The 20,698-nt window shown below is 40.1% G+C and overlaps 1 protein-coding gene across 2 annotated transcripts in view; it reads right to left on the bottom strand.

The window, feature by feature from the left end:
* Positions 1 to 20,698, bottom strand: part of GYS2 (glycogen synthase 2) — a 78,934-nt gene that overhangs the window by 46,056 nt on the left and 12,180 nt on the right. For both annotated transcript variants that reach the window (XM_017888609.1, XM_017888611.1), the window contains exon 2: positions 4,134 to 4,315. In XM_017888609.1, the coding sequence (XP_017744098.1) occupies positions 4,134 to 4,315 (182 nt within the window). The remainder of the gene's footprint in view (positions 1 to 4,133; positions 4,316 to 20,698) is intronic.

Genomic DNA, 20,698 nt, shown 5'->3' with positions numbered 1-20,698 from the left:
GGTTTACGCCATTCTCCTGCCTCAGCCTCCCGAGTAGCTGGGACTACAGGCGCCTGCCACCTCGCCCGGCTAGTTTTTTTTGTTTGTTTTTGTTTTGTTTTGTTTTGTTTGTATTTTTTAGTAGAGACGGGGTTTCACCGTGTTAGCCAAGATGGTCTCGATCTCCTGACCTTGTGATCCGCCCGTCTCGGCCTCCCTAAGTGCTGGGATTACAGGCTTGAGCCACCGCGCCCGGCCAATTCCTAAATGTTTTATCTTCTGCAAGTTTTAATGGATTAGCTCTCTCATTTTTTGTCCCAATTGTGTGTATATCATCACTTGAATATCCAAGTTTTAACTCCCTTTTTTGTCTCCATATTTCTACAGCAATTTACCTGTTCTTTTGTCTTAATTTTTATTTTATGTTTATTCTCCTATTACATGATATACAACCTGATAAACCACTTCAAACCGTTTCTGGAACTCAGCAGAGGCTAAGAGTCTCTTTGAATGTGGATCCAAGCTTCTCTAGATAATGGCGGGGCGCGGTGGCTCAAGCCTGTAATCCCAGCACTTTGGGAGGCCGAGACGGGTGGATCACGAGGTCAGGAGATCGAGACCATCCTGGCTAACATGGTGAAACCCCGTCTCTACTAAAAAATACAAAAAAAAAAAAAACTAGGTGGCGGGCGCCTGTAGTCCCAGCCACTCGGGAGGCTGAGGCAGGAGAATGGCATGAACCCGGGAGGCAGAGCTTGCAGTGAGCTGAGATCCGGCCACTGCACTCCAGCCTGGGCAACACAGTGAGACTCCATCTCAAAAAAAAAAAAAGAAAAGAAAAGAAAATATATTCATATTGGCACTTATGACTCCACCCGTGGCTGAATTTTGCAGGACTTCAAAGCCCAATTTGATCATTTCCTACCAGGGGACCCAGACATGTGTGGGGATGCTTCTCACCCATCTGTTCCTTGGTCAACCTTGAAAGACCCTCATTATGTTTCAGTTGTTTCCTTTATAATTCAGTGTTTATCATGCCACTGTTTCCTTTCAAGATGAAATTTTCCTGAGCCCCAAACAACTTTTCAATAGTTTTTCTCCTTGGGAAATTCATTGCTTCATGTATTTTAACACTGTGAATAACATGTAATATTACTATATAATGTTTACTGACTGCCTAATATGTGCCAGATGATACATAAGCTAAGATTATAAAGAAGAGTTGAAACTATTACACAAATAGAGAATGTAAGCCAATTGGTACTGACCTCCAGTCAGTTCTTGGCTGCAACACAAAAATATCCCTACACTAGAAAGCCATGTAGTGTTGAGACCAGTCAGTTCTATTGTGTTTCTCATCTACCTCCTCCTTTACAAGAACTTCAAATGCAAGCCCCTTCTAATATCTCCTTTATTTGCACCCTGATAGTACAATAGGCATTGTTCTATCACATTTCTAACATTCTCTATGCTGCCTTCACTAAGAAATGCTTTCGGTACTCTTTGGGATCTCACGTTCCCTTGTAAATTATACATTCCACTCCTTAAACCTTGCGTGCACCTCCTAGACACTACTACCCACACAGCATCTCAAGTGAAGACTTCGCATTTTTTCACCCCCAGAAACTATATTCCTGGGATGAGTAGGAAGGAAAGGTACTGATTTTAAAATTCTACTGAAACTTTTAAAGCCTTATTCTTTATTTACATATAAAACACCTTTGAAATGTATGCTATCCAAAAATATTACCTTTCCTTGCTCAGCAAAGATAAGGTTACTTTTTGACCTTATCCTAAGCAACTTCAAAGGCCATATTTTTTATCCTGCACACTTAACCCCATGGTTACTTGACCTTATGAACTTAAATTTCATGTCAATCTGCTTTCAGCTACTCAAGATCATGACTGTATTCTTTCCTTGTCAAATCCCAAATTGTTTCTTCTCTAAAATATTCCACTTCGGCATTCTGCTACCCAGTTACAACTCTTGTACTTCCATTTCTGTCACTCTGTTTCTGCCAGTGTATATCTTCTTTCTTTCTCCCCTTTAAGATCTCCAGTTCCTATAACCATCCATGTTGTCCTACATTACCATCTTCTTTCTGGCTTTGCTTACTTTCCTGTCTATTCCTTATTTAACTCCTTCCTTTTCTATATATTCTAATGCAATGGCCCATCAATTAAACTATTAATTCAATCACTTTCACAATTACCTTCTATGCTTGGGCTACTTTGACCCATTGTATGAATGGTGAAATTAAACAACACTGGATCTTCATCTATTCTGCTTCCTGCACCGTCACTCAGACTGTAGATCTCTCCTGGACTAAGTCAGACCTGTGTGTATTTGTGCCACTATAAAGTCATGACTACATCTCAAACATGTCCAAAAATTCCTTGAACACTTTTTCAGAACTTCTTTCTTGAACTTCCCTAGTTTCTACATTTGCCTCTTAATTCTCATAAAATGACCTTTAACACTTGCTTCAGTAAGATCATCAAAAGCATTGGGTAAGATTGTCCTGAATTCTTCATTAACTTGTATCTAGTATTTACAGATATTCTTGTTTCCTGTTTGAGTGAGACAAGTGAAAAATGATTCTTTCAGTATTGCTTTGGATCTTGTTCCCTTCCCCATTCTCAGTGACTTTACTCTCTTCAATCTTCCATTTATTCTGAGCTTTTAGCTTTTCCCTGTCTGCTAGGTATTTCCCTTTTGCAAATAAACATGCTCGAGTCTTACCCATATTTAATAACACACCAATTCTCAAAACCATGTCATTCTGCAACTACTTTATTATATTTTATCTTCACAGAAAAATCTCATAATCACAACTTCTGTATCTTTTTTCTTACCACTTGTTTATTCCTTAACCCATTGAAATGAGATTTAACCTTCCTTTCTCTTCTGAAACTGTACTTACCCATGTTACCAATGGCCCAAATGTTACCAAACCCAGCAGACCCTGGATCAATCCTTTGTTGACTTAATCCTTTCTTCATACTTAAAATTCTCTCCTCCCTTGATTTGATATCACGATTCCTATTGTAGCTGTAACAAATTACCAGAAGCCTAGTGGCTTAAAACAAATTTATTATCTTATAGATATTGAAGTCAGTCATTCAAAATAGACTAAAATCAGTGTGTTGACAGAGCCACATTGTGTAGTCTACACTACACATGTGTAGTCTCCAAGGAAGAATCTATTTTCTTACTTCTTTTTTTTTTTTGCAACCTCTGCCTCCCGGGTTCAAGTCATTCTCCTGCCTCAGCCTCCCGAGTAGCTAGGATTACAGATGTCTGCCACCACACCCTGCTAATTTTTGTATATTTAGTAGAGACAGGAGTTTCACCATGTTGACCAGACTGGTCTTGAACTTCTGACCTCAGGTGATCCATCCGCCTTGGCCTCCCAAAGTGCTGGGATTACAGGCATGAGCCACCATGCCTGGCCGCCTTTTCTTACTTCTATAGGCCACCTATATTCCTTGTGGCCTCTTCCTCCATCTACAAAGTAGTTCCCTTCAACCTCTGCTTTCATTGTGACATCTCCTGCCTGATTATAATTCTACAGCCTCCCTCTTATGAGGACCCTTATGTTTACTTTGGGCCCACCTAGATATTTCAGGATTATCTCCCCTTCTCAAAATCTCTAAGTTAATCACATCTGCAATATTCCATTTGCTATAAAAGGTAACATATTCACAGCTTCTGAGGATTAAGACGTGAACATCCTTGGTTCCACATCATTAGCTTTGCTTCTACATTCGCAATATCTAGCTTCTTTTAATATAGATGCCCTAACATGCTGACATTCCACAAGGTTTGGTTGAAGACTTTTGCTCCATGTCTAAACGTTTCCACTGAATAATTTTAACAACACTCATGACTTCAGTTTATGTACAAATGACTTCCTCAAAAACATGTTTACACTATAGCTTCTGCTGAACTCCAAACCAATTATCCTTCCTCCTTGGTTTTCACAAGGTGTCTCAAATGCAATCCATTTAAAAGGAAGTTCATCATCTTTCTCACAAACCTACTATTTTTCTCTAAGTAGGTGAATGGTCTTCTCTTGTGAGTTCATGTTAATTGCAGTCTTTTTTCCCATAAGTTTACTGAGAATTGCCAAGTAAAGTGTCAGTTCCTTTACCTGGCAGCCATGCTTATTCATTGCGTCCACTGCTCTTCTGACAGCATCATTTACAGGTTCACACTGTTCCACCTGAGTCTTCATATTATGCTCAAAATATGGACCTATCAGAAAATAGTTGTCTCCCCATTCATCTGCTGTTGTTTTGGCCTTTGTCTGAATCACAGTATAGATGCCTCCAACTGTTAAAAGGAAAAAAGTTTCTATTATCATTCAGGTTAGCGATTCGTTCAAAGTGAAAAGGGATGAAAATGAGTTCAGATTTTTAAATTAGCATTTAGGATCCACTAAGCCCAAGGATTTATTTACCTTTCAAAAGAATAGTATTTAACATATTGTTAAGGGACACCAATGAACGGTTACTACTTTGTTCAATTCTGGGCGTATTTTAAGGTCCCTTCCAGGTACATGTGAAAGAACAGCAGGCTGGCAGCAGCGAAGAGGTAAAATACTTCAAAAAAAAAGTCTGAAAAGACAATTGTAGCGAAACACTACTTGCTTAAAGCTCCAGTCACTTTGTAGTGTCAAAGTTAGGACAAATACCCGTTGTCATCATACATGCCTTCAGCATCAGAAATCACTTTCGCCCCTCTTCCTCCTTCTCCGACAGTGGTCCAGAAGGGGCTCAGGCATGTTCAAATAACAACTTCTGTGGTTTTCAATTATGAGGAAATCTCCTAAGCTAAATAGTCATTTATCTTTTAAAGCACCAACTAAGGTACCTGTTGATAAGGAGAAAGTGCTTATAGATGTTCATAGAAGATGCTTGGTCCAACCCTGATGTCAAATCCAATAACACAAATACATATTTCATTCTCACATGGTATTTCTCCCTTCCTAGTAAGGGAGGAGACCACCTCTCATATTGTCTTATGCCCAATTTCTCCCTCCAAAGAAGAAGTAAAAACTGAAAGGCAGAAATGAAATCCACAGGCAGACAGCCCAGCGCCGCACCCTGGGCCTGGTTAAAGATCGGCCCCTGATCTAGCCTGTTATGTTATCTATAGATTCCAGACATTGTATGGAAAAGCATTATGAAAATCCCTGTCCTGCTCTGTTCCATTCTGATTACTGGTGCATGCAGCCCCCAGTCATGTACCCCCTTAGAGTTGTAAGCCCTTAAAATGGACAGGAATTGCTCACTCAGAGAGCTCGGTTGTTGGAGATGTGAGTCTTGCCAAAGCTCCCAGCCTAATAAAACCCTTCCTTCTTTAACTCGGTGTCTGAGAGGTTTAGTCTGCAGTGTTGTCCTGCTACCCTAGAATCATTGCTTTAAATGTACCCTCTGATATTGCTGCTACCTCTATTAAAACACAAAGCCAGAAAATATGGATACATGTGGAAAATATGCACACCCTTGGATCCAGCAAGTCCCCATCTAGAAAATTGACCTGGGGGAAAATTAAGGAGAGTGTGAAAAGATTGTTTACTGAAGCATTATAATGGCAAAAAATTAGAAACAACTTACATTGAACTAGTCAACTTACTTAACTGACAGAAGTCTCAATTAGCTCCTGTGGCAAATGGGGGTAAAATAATATTTAGCTTGGAGGGAAAGACAGGCTTTAAAAGAGAATTAAAAATTAGACCTGGCCTAGGCAATGAATTTATGACCAAGTCCTCAAAAACAAACACAACAAAAGCAAAAGTAGACAAATGGGACTTAATTAAACTAAAATGTTTCTGCACCACAAAAGACCGAATCCACAGAGTAATCTATATCTATATCTATGTCTATGTCTGTCTCTATCTATCTATCTACCTACTACCTATGTTTCTCCTATTTGTTCTGTCTCTCTAGAGAACCCTGACAAATACAGTGAGCTCAGGTCCTGAGCAGACATTTTCCAAAGGAAGACATACAAGTGGCAAATAAATGTGAAAAAAATGCTCATCATCACTAATAATCATAGAATGCAAATTAAAACCACCATGTGATACCTCCTTATGCCAGTCAGAACGGCTATCATTATAAAGTTTAAAAACAGCAGATGTTGGTGAGGATGTGAAGACAAGAAAATGCTTATACACTGTTGGTAAGAATGTAAATTAGTACAAACGTTATGAAAGGCAGTATGAAGATTTCTGAAAGAACTAGAAACAGAACTACCATTCGATCCAGCAATCCTGCTATTGGGTATGGACCCAAAGTGAAAGAAATCATATTTAAAAAGATATCTGCATTAGTATGTTCAAAGTAGCACTGTTTCCAATAGCAAAGATGTGGAATCAACCTAAATGTCGCCGGGCGCGGTGGCTCAAGCCCGTAATCCCAGCACTTTGGGAGGCCGAGACGGGCGGATCACGAGGTCAGGAGATCGAGACCATCCTGGCTAACACGGTGAAACCCTGTCTCTACTAAAAAATACAAAAAAGTAGCCGGGCGAGGTGGCGGGCGCCTGTAGTCCCAGCTACTGGGGAGGCTGAGGCAGGAGAATGGCGTAAACCCGGGAGGCGGAGCTTGCAGTGAGCTGAGATCCGGCCACTGCACTCCAGCCCAGGCGACAGAGTGAGATTCCGTTTCAAAAAACAAACAAAAAAAACCCTAAATATCTATCAGTGGATGATCGGATAAAGAAAATGTGGTGTATATGTATGTATTTATATATGTATATATTAATGTGTTAACATATATCTATTACTCAGTCATAAAAAAGAATGAAATCATGTCTTTTGTAGAAACATGGATAGAACTGCAGGACATTACCTGCAGTGAAATAACTCAGAAACAGAAAGTCAAACACAGTATGTTCTCACTTAGTGAGAGCTAAGTGAGAACTAAACGATGGGTACCCATAGACATATAGAATGAAATAATAGATACTTGAGACTAAAGAAAGATGGGAGGATAAGAGTACGGTGAGGATTGAAAAACTATGGATTGGACACAATGTTCACTTTTCAGGTGATGGTCTACTAAAAGCTCAGACTTCACCACTATGCAACATATGTACGTAAGAAACCTGATCTTGTACCCTGATACAGCTTGGCTGTGTCCCCACCCAAATCTCATCTTGAATTATAGTTTCCATAATCCTCACATGTTGTGAGAGGGATTTGGAGGGAAGTAACTCAATCATAGAGGAGGTTACGCTCGTACTCTTCTCATGATAGTGAGTTCTCACAAGATCTGATGGTTTTATAAGGGGCTCTTCCCCCTTTTGCTTGGCACTTCTACTTGCTGCTGCCATATGAAGAAGGACATGTTTGTTTCTCCTTCTGCCATGATTGTAAGTTTCCCGAGGCCTCCCCAGCCCTGTGGAACTGTGAGCCAATTAAACGTTTTTTCTTTATAAATTACCCAGTCTTGGGTATGTCTTTATAAACAGCATGATAATAAACTAGTACATACCTTCTAAATATATATAAATAAATTTTAAAAATATAAAATAAATTAGATCTGATTGGAAAGGCAAAAATTGAGCAAGTCAAATGTCACTTAATGGGGTAATTACAAAGGGTGAAGAAATTGGGCAAATGGATGTCATGAAGAGGAATTTTTAGGCAGAAGTAATGGTTAGAGCCCAGGCTGTAAGCTGGAGTAGAGTGTGCAAGGAAAGAGTAATAGGATTGAAAAGGATAACCAGATAGAAGGATATAGGGAGGGGTAAGAGGAGGAAGACCTTAAGCAGGATATTTCCCGTGACAGCACTAAACAATAATCACATGTGAGAGTCTGTCAATTACTTGAGCAATACTTTGTTCATGAGCTAGAGCAACGAAATGACTCAAGAAGTCCTTTGTGAAATCCTGGAGGTAATAAGATCCTGGCATCAATCTTCAACTCAATTGCAAAGAGCAATTTTATTACTTATATATTACTTCTCATTTTTCACTGCTGTCTTTCAAAACATATTCCAATTCATCAGACTACAGGTTTTGATAGCTACTATAGTTCTTAAATGTATTATTCCAGTAACTTATACTTTACATAGTAAATCTTAACAATAGTCACAATCAGCGGTCACAAGGTAGAACTACATCTGGAGACATTACTTTAAGCCTGAGCCATGCAAAATATACTTTTTGGAAAATTGCCCTTTGAAAGGTGAGACACAAAAGGCAAATGTTGATGCTATTATAAGGTACCATAGGATTCATTAATTTATAAAAGAAAAGAGCTAATGTAACTCCAAAATCCAAGCGATTTTCATATGAGTCTACACAAGCTAGTTCTCCTTAAGAATTTCATCTTTAAGGAAAAGTTTTTTACTGTATCAAAAAAAGTTTAAACTGTCATTGAGCAGAGTCTGATAATAAGGACACTACCAAATCACAGTTTAAATGCCACATGATGAGGACAGAACAGAACACATGAAGAGGATATATAAAACTTGCAAGCAGAAACTTCTAGAGTGGACAAGAACAGACATGATTCACTTAACCATCCAACAATAAATCTAAGTTAACATAAATTGATGTTATCTACTACACCTAAGTATTTCCTCAAATTCTGGACAATTTTAGAAACCATCAAAATTATTCGCTGAGGAAAAATAAACTTAGCCAATTTACAAAGGCAACTAAAATGAAGAACTTTTCTTTAAAGTGTGGGAGTCACATCTTAGCAACATATTTAAATATATCTAAGCTTTCTTCAAAACCGCTATCCACAAAAATGCAAAATTTCCAAAGAATTTATCTACAGAAGAGTAGACTTATTTTCTTCATCTTCTCCAGGAGAATATACCATAAGTTTCTGATGGTACATGTTTATTAGATGTTTTATTTACATGCTTTATCCTTGACAACTCTTTTTATTTGCAACTATGCATCTTGCTCAGAGATCTTAAAACATTCTTGTTTGCTAGATTATGTATTTCAAATTCATATACACTTTGGTAGATGCTAACATTTTTATTTACTAAAGAACATAAGGGGGAAATAGAAATTCTTTATTTGAAGAAACAAATGATTTGATTTGGGAAATGAAATGAAAAGATAAACATTGTTAATTAATTTGCTACTTCTTTTACTCAGCTAAGGCCTTCAGATAGTTCCCTGTATAGCCTTAGAGTGTGTAAACTATGATTATGCTCTCTCAGTCTATTAGAAATAAAAACATATAGCTTTAAAAATTTCAAGGGAAGGGGCTTCAAGATGACTGACTAAAGGCATCTGATACTTGCCTCCTCCACAAAGAACCAAAATAGTAAGTAGAAAATCCCACATAAGAGAGAATTCTGGAATTCAACAGAGAAGTGACAGGAAGCATCTAAGGCAATGAAGGGGAGGGAAACAAGGAAGCCTACCCAGTAGGTATCCTCTGTGAGGCCAGAGAGGCTCCCCAGTTCATGGAAAGGTAAGTGACCGACTCCCAGTGGTCCACATCTGCATTATGGACTCCAGGAATCCTACCCACAGGAGAGTTCCTTGACCATGCAGGCCTTGAGACTAACATAAGGAATTGCCCAGCAATCACACAAAGGCATTGCTCCAGAGAAGGAGCTCTCACTGGGTCCCACCCCTGCCATCCCCATTTCTGAGCAGCAAGGCACCATTTTGAGAGCCTAAACCCCACCTAGATGACATCTTTCCTCAGACCCCAACATCATCTGCATCTCCACATCCCTGAAGCCCTGTTGACATTCCCCACCCATAGCTGAGTGCTATTGCTGGCTGCTGTCACCAGGGATAAAATGTGTGTCATTAGAAGTGGACTCCTCCACCCCCAGTAACAGGGCTGTTACACATTTATAAGCTCCCAAAGAAAATGCTACCCCACTTGCAACCACCATCTAGGGCTGAAACACATGCTCACAAGCCACCTGTTTATGGCTGCTGCCACTGAAAGCAACATACTCCACACCCTATCAAGAGCAGGGCAGCAATGCAGTAGCTACTACTTCACTCAAGCATTCTGCTGGGGGCCTGAGGATCACTGCACTCCAGCCTATGACAGCCAGTGTCCACATACACCATTGAGTGGCCTGAGGACAGGAAAACCCAGTCTGGTTTTGCCTTCCTCAATGCCTAAGCCAGCAGTCTGGGAACCTTTGGTAGATGCTAACTACATCTACCAAAGACAGCCTTGTCCCATCCACCACAACTAGTACCTAAACACTCCTCCCAGAAGCCTGATGATGGGCCTACCCAATCTGCCATTGCCATCACAACGGGCACCACCTGCATGTGCCACCTGTGGGTCTGAAGACTGGCTCATCCAGCCCTTGCAGCCACCAGCAACACCAGCACAGACTGCTTGGGAGCCAGAAAGTTGTCTTGCAGTTGCTACAGCCATCACTCACACCACACCCACTGCCTAGAAGCCTGAGGATCCGCACACCAGCCCAGCCTACTATGGCCACTACTGGCACCCAAGCAAACTGCCTGAAGGCCAAAGAATCAACCCAACTATACTCATTACCATCAGTGCCAGTGTACACAGCCCTGAGGCCCAAGGACAAGAATGCTAGGCCTACCACCACCACTGGGGCCAAGGACTGGCCTACCTGATGTTCTCGTCTCCAGCACAACTTCATCACCACCTTCACTAACAACTGCACCCTAAGCCACTGAAAAAAATCACAGATACTGCTGATACTGTTGGCAGCTGAAACAAATAATATGAAGACTTTGCTACTGTATGCACCTAGAAATCAAAAACCAATGTGTCCTACTCAATCAACACCAAGATATATCTTCAGGAAAAAGTCTTCCCCTACAAAAACAAATTTACAAAATTGGAAGCAGCAATCGTTACACCAGATGCATGGATGTCAATGCAAGAACAAAATAAACATAAAAAGGTGAAGGAATATGACACCTCCAAAGGAATTTAATAATTCTTCAGCAACATATGCCAGTGGAAAAAAAAAGACATTTATAAAATTCTGGAAAAATGAATCCAAAATGTTGATATTAAGGAAGCTCAGTGAGACACAAGAGAACTCAGATACACAAAAAGAAATCAGAAGAACAATTTAGGGTATGAAAGAGACATTGACCCAAGAGATAGATACAATAAAAAAAGAACCAAACAGAAATTCTGGAACTGAAGAGTTTATTGAAAGAAATACAAAATGCATTCAAAAACTTCAACAACAGATTAGATCAAGCAGAAGAAAAAATTCAGAACTTAAAGACAGGTCTTTTAAAATTACCTAGTCAAATGATAGAAAGAAAAAAAAAAGAATGAACAAAGTCTATGTGACATATGAGGCACCATAAAGTGAACAAATATTCAAATTTGCAGTTTCCCAGAAGGTAAAGAGAAAATGAAAGGTGTAGGAAACCTACTTAACAACACAAGAGCTGAAAAGTTTTCAAATCTAGCAAGAGATTTAGATATCCAGACACATGAAAGTCAGAAATTCCTAGGCCGGGCGCAGTGGCTCAAGCCTGTAATCCCAGCACTTTGGGAGGCCGAGACGGGCAGATCATGAGGTCAGGAGATCGAGACCATCCTGGCTAACACCGTGAAACCCAGTCTCTACTAAAAAAATACAAAAAACTAGCCGGGCGAGGTGGCGGGCGCCTGTAGTCCCAGCTACTCCAGAGACTGAGGCAGGAGAATGGCGTAAACCCGGGAGGCGGAGCTTGCAGTGAGCTGAGATCTGGCCACTGCACTCCAGCCCGGGCGACAGAGCGAGACTCCGTCTAAAAAAAAAAAAAAAAGAAAGAAAGTCAGAAATTCCCAAATAACATAATGCAAAAAGCTCTTCTCCACAGCACATTATAGTCAAACTGTCAAAAGCCAGACAGTAAGAATTCTAAAACAGCAAGCAAAATGTCTAGTCACTTGTAAGGGAACTTCCACAAGATTAACAGATTAACAGCAGATTTCTCACCAGAAACCTCATAGACCAGGAGAAAATGGGATGATATATTCAAAATACTGAAAGAAAAAAATAACAACCAAGGATGCTACACCCAGCAACATTGTCCTTCATATATGAAGGATAAATAAAATCCTTTCTGGGCAAGAAAAAGTTGAAGAAATTCATTATCACTAGACTGGCTTCACAAGAAATACTTAAAAGAAGTCCTACACATGGAAGTGACAGCACACTGCCATTATGAAGACACAAAAGGATATACAACTAACTGGTAGAGCAAAACGCAAATACAGAAGAGAAAGAACTCATATGTTACCACTATAGAAAATCACCAAACCACAATCATAAACAATAAGAAGAAAAAGAGAGAAAGAGAGAAAGAGAGAAAGAGAGAAAGAAAGAAAGAAAGAAAGAAAGAGAGAGAGAGAGAGAGAGAGAGGGAGGGAGGGAGGGGAAGGGAAGAAGGACAAACAGGAATCAATTAATAAAATGGCAGGAATAAGCTCTCACATGTCGATAATAGCCTTGCAGGTAAAAGGATTAAATTGTTACTTCAAAGACATAGACTGGCTAAATAGATATAAAACAAATATATGACCCAATTATAAACTGCCTATAAAAAACTCATCTCACTTGTAAAGATAAATATAGAATGTAAGTAAAAGGGTGAAAGAAGATCTTCCATACAAAGAGAAACCAAAAATGAGCAGAAGTAGGTATACCTATAGCAGATAAAATTGACTTTAAATAAAAAACACTAAAAAGAGACAAATGTCATTCCATAATGATAAAAGGAACAATTCAGCAAGAAGACATAATATAAATTCTAAACATTCATACTCAACACCAGAGCATCCAGATATATAAAGCAAATATTATTAGATATAAAGGGAGAAATAGAATCCAGTACAGTAATAGTTGGGGATTTCAACATCCTAATCTCAGCATTAGATAGATCATCTAGACAGAAAATTAACAAAGAAATGTTGGATTGAAACTTGACTTTAGACCAAATGGAACTAACATTTACACAATATTTCATCCAACAGCTAGAGAATATATTTATCTCATCAGCATATGAAGCATTCCCCAGGATACGTCATATGTTAGAACACAAAACAAGTCCAACTAATTTTAAAAATTTGAAATCATATTAAGCATCTTCTCACATCATAATGGAATAAAACTGGAAATCAATAACAAGAAAAACTTTAAAACCTATATATACACATGGAAATTAAACAACATGCTCCTGAATGAACATTATGTCAAGAAGAAAATTAAGAAGGAAATCAAAACTTTTTGAAACAAATGAAAATTGAAACACAACATACCAAAAGCCATGGGATACAGCAAAGGCAGTGCTAGAGGGAAGCTGATCAATAAACACTTACATTAAAAACTTAGAAAGATTTCAAATATATAATCTAATGATGTACCTCAAGAAACCAGAAAAGCAAGAACAAACAAAACCCAAAACTAGCAGAAGGAAAGAAAAAATAAAGAACAGAAGCACTTAATGAAATAGAGAAAGACAACAACAACAAAAGCAACAACAACAAGGGATTAACAAAATGAAGTTGCTATTTAAAAAAGGTAAAGGCCGGGCGCGGTGGCTCAAGCCTGTAATCCCAGCACTTTGGGAGGCCGAGGCGGGCGGATCACGAGGTCAGAAGATCGAGACCATCCTGGCTAACACGGTGAAACCCCGTCTCTACTAAAAAAAATACAAAAAAATAGCCGGGCGAGGTGGCGGGCGCCTGCAGTCCCAGCTACTCCGGAGGCTGAGGCAGGAGAATGGCGTCAACCCGGGAGGCGGAGCTTGCAGTGAGCTGAGATCCGGCCACTGCACTCCAGCCTGGGTGGCAGAGCAAGACTCCGTCTCAAAAAATAAATAAATAAATAAAAATAAAAAAATAAAAAAGGTAAAATAGATAAATCTCTAGCTAGACTAACCATGAAGAAAAGAGATGAGACTCAAATAAAGAAAATCAGAAATAAAGAAGAAAACATATTACAACCAATACCACAGAAATATAAAAGAGTATCAGAGACTTTTATCAACAACCATACACTAAAAAACTGAAAAATCTAGAGGAAAAAAATAAATTTCTGGACACATACCACCTACCAAGATTGAATTAAGAAAAAACAGATGTCCAGGTGCGGTGGCTCAGGCCTGTAATCCCAGCACTTTGGGAGGCCGAGGCAGGTGGATCACGAGGTCAGGAGATCAAGACCATCCTGGCTAACACGATGAAACCCAGTCTCTAGTAAAAAATACAAAGAAATTAGCCAGGTGTGGTGCGGGCGCCTGTAGTCCCAGCTACTCAGGAGGCTGAGGCAGGAGAATGGCATGAACTCTGGAGGCGGAGCTTACAGTGAGCCAAGAGGCGCCACTGCACTCCAGCCTGGGCAACACAGTGAGACTCCGTCTCAAAAAANTGGACACATACCACCTACCAAGATTGAATTAAGAAAAAACAGATGTCCAGGTGCGGTGGCTCAGGCCTGTAATCCCAGCACTTTGGGAGGCCGAGGCAGGTGGATCACGAGGTCAGGAGATCAAGACCATCCTGGCTAACACGATGAAACCCAGTCTCTAGTAAAAAATACAAAGAAATTAGCCAGGTGTGGTGCGGGCGCCTGTAGTCCCAGCTACTCAGGAGGCTGAGGCAGGAGAATGGCATGAACTCTGGAGGCGGAGCTTACAGTGAGCCAAGAGGCGCCACTGCACTCCAGCCTGGGCAACACAGTGAGACTCCGTCTCAAAAAAAAAAAAAAGAAAAAGAAAGAAAAAAATAGAAAACCTGAACAGACCAGTAATGAATAATGAGATTGAATCAGTAATTAAAATTCTCCCAACAAAGAAAATTTCAAGACCAGATGGCTTTACTGTCAAATTTTACCTAACTTTCAAAGAAAACTAACAAGTCTCCCTAAACTCTTCCAAAAATTAAAGAGGAAGGAATTCTCCCTAACTTATTATCTGAGACCAGCATTATCCTGATCAGATAACCAGACAAGGATGCAAGAAAACATAAAACTGCAGGTTAATATCCCTGATGGAACATAGATGTGAAAATCTTCTAACAAATACTAGCAAACTGAATCCAACAGTACATCCAAAAGATAATACACCATGATCAGTGGAATTTATACTAGGGATGCAAGAACAGTGCAAATCAATAAATGTGATACATTACATCAACAAAAAGAACAAAAACCATATGATCATCTCAATAGATACAGAAAAAGCATTTGATAAAATTTAACATTCCTTCATGAAAAAACTATCAGCAGCCAATCATAGAAGGAACATATCTCAATATAATAAAAGCCATATATGACAAATCCACAGCTAACATCATACTGAACTGGGAAAAACTGAAAACCTTTCCTCTAAGAACCAGAACAAAATAAGGATGCCCACTTTCATCACTCCTATTCAATATAATACTGGAAGCCCTAGCCACAGCTTTTGGGCTAGAGAAAGAAAGAAAGAAAAGGTATGCAAATAGGAAAAGACAAAGTCAAATTGTCTGTCTTTCCAAGATGACATGATTTTATATCTAGTAATACCAAGACTCCACCAAAGCACCCTTAGCTCTGATAAATAAATTCAGTAAAGTTGTGGGAGACAAAGTCAGCATATGAAATAAGCAATGTTCCTATACACCAATAATAAACTAGCTGAGAAGAAAATTAAGAAGGCAATCCCATTTACAATAGCTAAAAATTAAAATATTTAGAGATAAATTTAACCAAGAAACTGAAGAACCTCTATTAGGAAAACTACAAAACACTGATAAAAGAATTGAAAAGGACAGAAACAAATGGAGAGATATCCCATGCTTATGGATCAGAAAAATTAATATTGTGAAAATGGGCCTACTACCCAAAGCAATCTACAGATTCTATATGATCCTTATCAAAATAGCAATGTCATTTTTCACAGAAATAGAAAGACCAATCTAAAATTTGTATGAAATTAAAAAATAGCTCCAATAGCCAAAGTCACCCTGTGAGAAAAGAACAATGCTAGCGGTATCACACTACCTGATTTCAAAGTATATTACAAAGGTATAGTAACCTAAACAGCATGATATTGATATTAGAAGACATTTAGACCAATGGAAGAGAATAGAGAACCTAGAAATGCATCCACATATTTATAGCCAACTGGTTTTCAACAAAGGTGCCAGGAATATACATTGAGGAAAGGATACAGTCTTCAAGAAATGGTGCTGAAAAAATTGGACATCCATTAGATATCCATGTGCAAAAGAATAAAACTGGACTCCTGATATGATTTGGATGTTTGTTCCCTCCAAATCTCATGTTGAAATATAATCCCCAACTTCTTAGGATCTTGGCAGATGGGAGGCAGGACTAGATTGCAGCTCCAACTCAGACAGACACAGCAGCATGTGGAGGCTTGCATTGTGAATTTTAGCTCCAGATGGAGTGCAAGAACAAATCAGCAATCCTGAGAGGACCCACAGACCCTCTGAAGGAAGTAGACTGCTCCTGCAAGACCCCCCAAATACTGTGAGTGCTCCAACTGTGGAAATGGGAAAGGGAGATCCTACTCTCCTGAACACACGCCCCCACTGGAGAAACTGAAGGTCCGTTTGGGGGAGAAGTTTCCGACCTTACCTGGAGTTGAGTTAATTTAGAGAGCCGAGCAAAACACAGATGTAGAGGAAGCAGTGAGAAAGGCCCTGGGAACTCACTGGGTCCCTGAGTAGGCCATTCCTGCCTGGCACCACAGGGATCCATCAGGAGGGCAACCAGAGGAGCAGGGAAAAATACCACAGAGAGAAAGAAATCTCCAGCTGAGCTTCATAATTTGAATGCAGCGAGAAGCCTCCTGGCCAGAACTTGAGGGAGGGTGTGAATTCCCAAGCTCTTGCAGCTAGGAGGCAGGTAGCCTGGGGCAAGCTCTCAAGCCCAGCTTGCCCACCACCTAAAAACAGGCTTGGGGCTGTTAGTGGTGGCATGGTGGGAGTAAGACCAGCCCTTGGGTTTACATGGAAGCTGGGTAAGGCCTGTGACTTCTGGCTTTTCCCCCACTTCCCTGACAACATGCATGACTCAGCAGAGGCAGTCACAATTCTAGGCACACAACTCCACTGACCTGGGAACCTCACACCCATCCCCCACTGCGGCTGCAGCAAGACCTACCCAAGGAGAGTCTGAGCTCAGACACACTTAGCCCTGCCTCCACCTGATGGTCCTTCCCTACCCACCCTGGTAACTGAAGACAAAGGGCATGTAATCTTGGGAGTTCTAGGACCCTGCCCACTGCCAGTTTCTCTCCATACTACCATGGCTGATGTTCTCTGGAAAGCTCCACCTCTGGCAGGAGGTCAACCAGCACAAAAATAAAGCATGAAACCATCAAAGGTAAGAACTCTCACAAAGTTTATTTTGCCCCCCTGCCACTTCCACTGGAATAAGTGCTGGTATCCACAGCTGAGAGACCCATAGATGGTTCACATCACAGGACTCTGTGCAGACAACCCCCAGTACCAGCCTGGAGGTGGGCAGACTTGCTGGGTGGCTAGACCAAAAAGAGAAACAACAATCACTGCACTTTGGCTCACAGGAAGCCACATCCACAGGAAAAGGGGGTGAGTACTACATCAAGGGAACACTCCGTGGGACAAAAGAATCTGAACAACAGCCTTCAGCCCTAGACCTTCCCTGTGACAGAGCCTACCCAAATGAGAAGGAATCAGAAAAACAACTCTGGTAATATGACAAAACAAAGCTCTTTAACACCCCCAAGAAATCACACTAATTCACAGCAATGGATCCAAACCAAGAGGAAATCCCTGATTTACCTGAAAAAGGATTCAGGAAGTTAGTTATCATGCTAATCAAGGAAGCACCAGAGAAAGGTGAAGACCAATGCAAGGAGATCCAAAAAAAGATGCAAGTAGTGAAGAAAGAAATATTCAAGGAAATAGATACCATAAAGAATAAGCAAACAAAAATTTAGAAAACATTGGACACACCTATAGAAATGCAAAATGCTCTGGAAAGTCTCAGCAATAGGATTGAACAGGTAGAAGAAAGAAATTCAGAGCCTGAAGACAAGGTCTTTGAATTTACCCAATCCAATGAACACACACACACACACAAAGAATAAGAAAATGTGAACAAAGCCTCCAAGAAGTTTGGGACTATGTTAAATGATCAAACCTAAGAATAATTGGTGTTCCTAAGGAAGAAGAGAAATCTAAAAGTTTGGAAAACATATTCAGGGGAATAAATGAGGAAAAGTTCCCCAACCTTGCTAGAGTCCTAAACATTCAAATACAAGAAGCACAAAGAACACCTGGGAAATTCATTGCAAAAAGATCATCACTTAGGCACATTGTCATCAGGTTATGTAAGGTTAAGAAAAAGAAAAGAATCTTAAGAGCTGTGAGATAGAAGCACTAGGTAATCTTTAAAGGAAAACCTATCAGATTAACAGCAGATGAACTCCTACAAGCCAGAAAAGATTGGGGTCCTATCTTCAGCCTCCTCAAATAAAACAATTATCAGCCAAGAATTTTGTATCCAGCTAAACTAAGTATCACATATAAAGGAAAGATGCAGTCTTTTTCAGACAAACAAATGCTGAGACAATTTGCCCCTACCAAACCACCACTACAAGAACTGCAAAAAGAGCTCTAAATCTTGAAACCAATCCTGGAAACACATCAAAACAGAACCTCTTTAAAGCATAAATCACACAGGACCAATAAAACAAAAATACAAATTAAAAGCAAAACAAAAAAACCAAGGTACACGGGCAACAAATAGCATAATGAATACAATGGTACCTCACATCTCAATACTAACATGGAATGTAAATGGCCTAAATGCACCACTTAAAAGGGATGAAAAAAGGCATTTCATGCAAATGGCCACCACAGTGAGTAGGCAAAACAAACTTTAAAGCAACAGCAGTTAAAAGAGACAAAGAAGGACATTACATAATGGTAAAAGGCCTTGTCCAACAGGGAAATATCACAATCTTAAACATATATGCACCTAACACTGGAGCTCCCAAATTTATAAAACCATTACTAATAGACCTAAGAAATGAGATAGACAGCAACACAATAGTAGTGGGGGATGTCAATACTCCACTGACAGCAATAGACAGGTCATCAGGACAAATAAACAATGGATTTAAACTATACGCTGGAACAAATGGACTTAACAGATACATACAGAACATTTCACCCAATAACCACAGAATACACCTTCTATTCAACAGCACATGGAATTTCTCCAAGATAGACCATATGATAGGCCATGAAATGAACCTCAATAAATTTACTAACAGACCAATAACAGGCAGTGAGATTTAATTGGTAATTTAAAAAGTACCAACAATAAAAAGTTCAGGACCAGATGGATTCACAGCAGAATTCTACGAGACATTCAAAGAGGAATTGGTACCCATCTTTTGACACTATTCCACAAGACAGATAAAGAAGGAACCTTCCCTAATTCATTCTATGAAGCCAGCATCACCCTAATACCAAAACCAGGGAAGGACATAACCAAAAAAGAAAACTACAGACTGATGTCCTTGATGAACATAGATGCTAAAATCCTTAACAAAATACTATATAACCAAATTCAACAATATAACAGCAGGCTGGGGGCGGTGGCTCAAGCCTGTAATCCCAGCACTTTGGGAGGCCAAGATGGGCGGATCACAAGGTCAGGAGATCGAGACCATCCTGGCTAACATGGTGAAACCCCGTCTCTACTAAAAAATACAAAAAAAAAAAAAACTAGCCAGGCGAGGTGGCGGGCACCTGTAGTCCCAGCTACTTGGGAGGCTGAGGCAGGAGAACGGCATAAACCCAGGAGGCGGAGCTTGCAGTGAGCTGAGATCCAGCCACTGCACTCCAGCCTGAGCAACAGAGCGAGACTCTGTCTCAAAAAACAAACAAACAAACGAACAATATAACAAAAAGATAATCCACCATGATCAAGTGGGTTCCATGCCAGGGATGCAGGGTTGGTTTGACATACACAAGTCAATAAATATGATACACCACATAAACAGAAATAAAAACAAAAATTACATGACCATCTCAATAGATGCAGAAAAAGCATTCAACAAAATCCAACATCCCTTTATAATTAAAATGCTCAGCAAAACTGGCATACAGGAGACATACCTCAGTATAATAAAAGCCATCTATGACAAACTCACAGCCAACATAATACTGAATGGGGAAAAGTTGAAAGCATTCCCTCTGAGAACTGGAACAAGACAAGGATGCCCACTCTCACCACTCCTCTTCAGCGTAGTACTGGAAGTCCTAGCTGGGGCAATCAGACAAGACAAATAAATAAAGGGCATTCAAATCAGTAAAGAGGAATTCAAACTGTCACTTTGCTGATGATATGATCATTTGCCTTTAAAACCCTAAAGACTCCTCCAGAAAACTTCTAGAACTGATAAAAGAATTCAGCACTGGCCGGGCACGGTGGCTCAAGCCTGTAATCACAGCACGTTGGGAGGCCGAGATGGGGGTATCACGAGGTCAGGAGATCGAGATCATTCTGGCTAACACCGTGAAACCCTGTTGCTACTAAAAAATACAAAAAACTAGCCGGGCGAGGTGGCAGATGCCTGTAGTCCCAGCTACTCGAGAGGCTGAGGCAGGAGAATGGTGTAAACCCAGGAGGTGGAGCTTGCAGTGAGCTGAGATCCGTCCACTGCACTCCAGCCTGGGCGACAGAGTGAGACTCCATCTCAAAAAA

This window comes from Rhinopithecus bieti, unplaced genomic scaffold (assembly GCF_001698545.2).
Source record: "Rhinopithecus bieti isolate Rb0 unplaced genomic scaffold, ASM169854v2 scaffold_15769, whole genome shotgun sequence".
Classification (NCBI taxonomy): domain Eukaryota; kingdom Metazoa; phylum Chordata; class Mammalia; order Primates; family Cercopithecidae; genus Rhinopithecus; species Rhinopithecus bieti.
The sequence above is the reverse complement of the archived record's forward strand: the minus strand, read 5'-3'. Positions and strand labels throughout refer to the sequence as shown.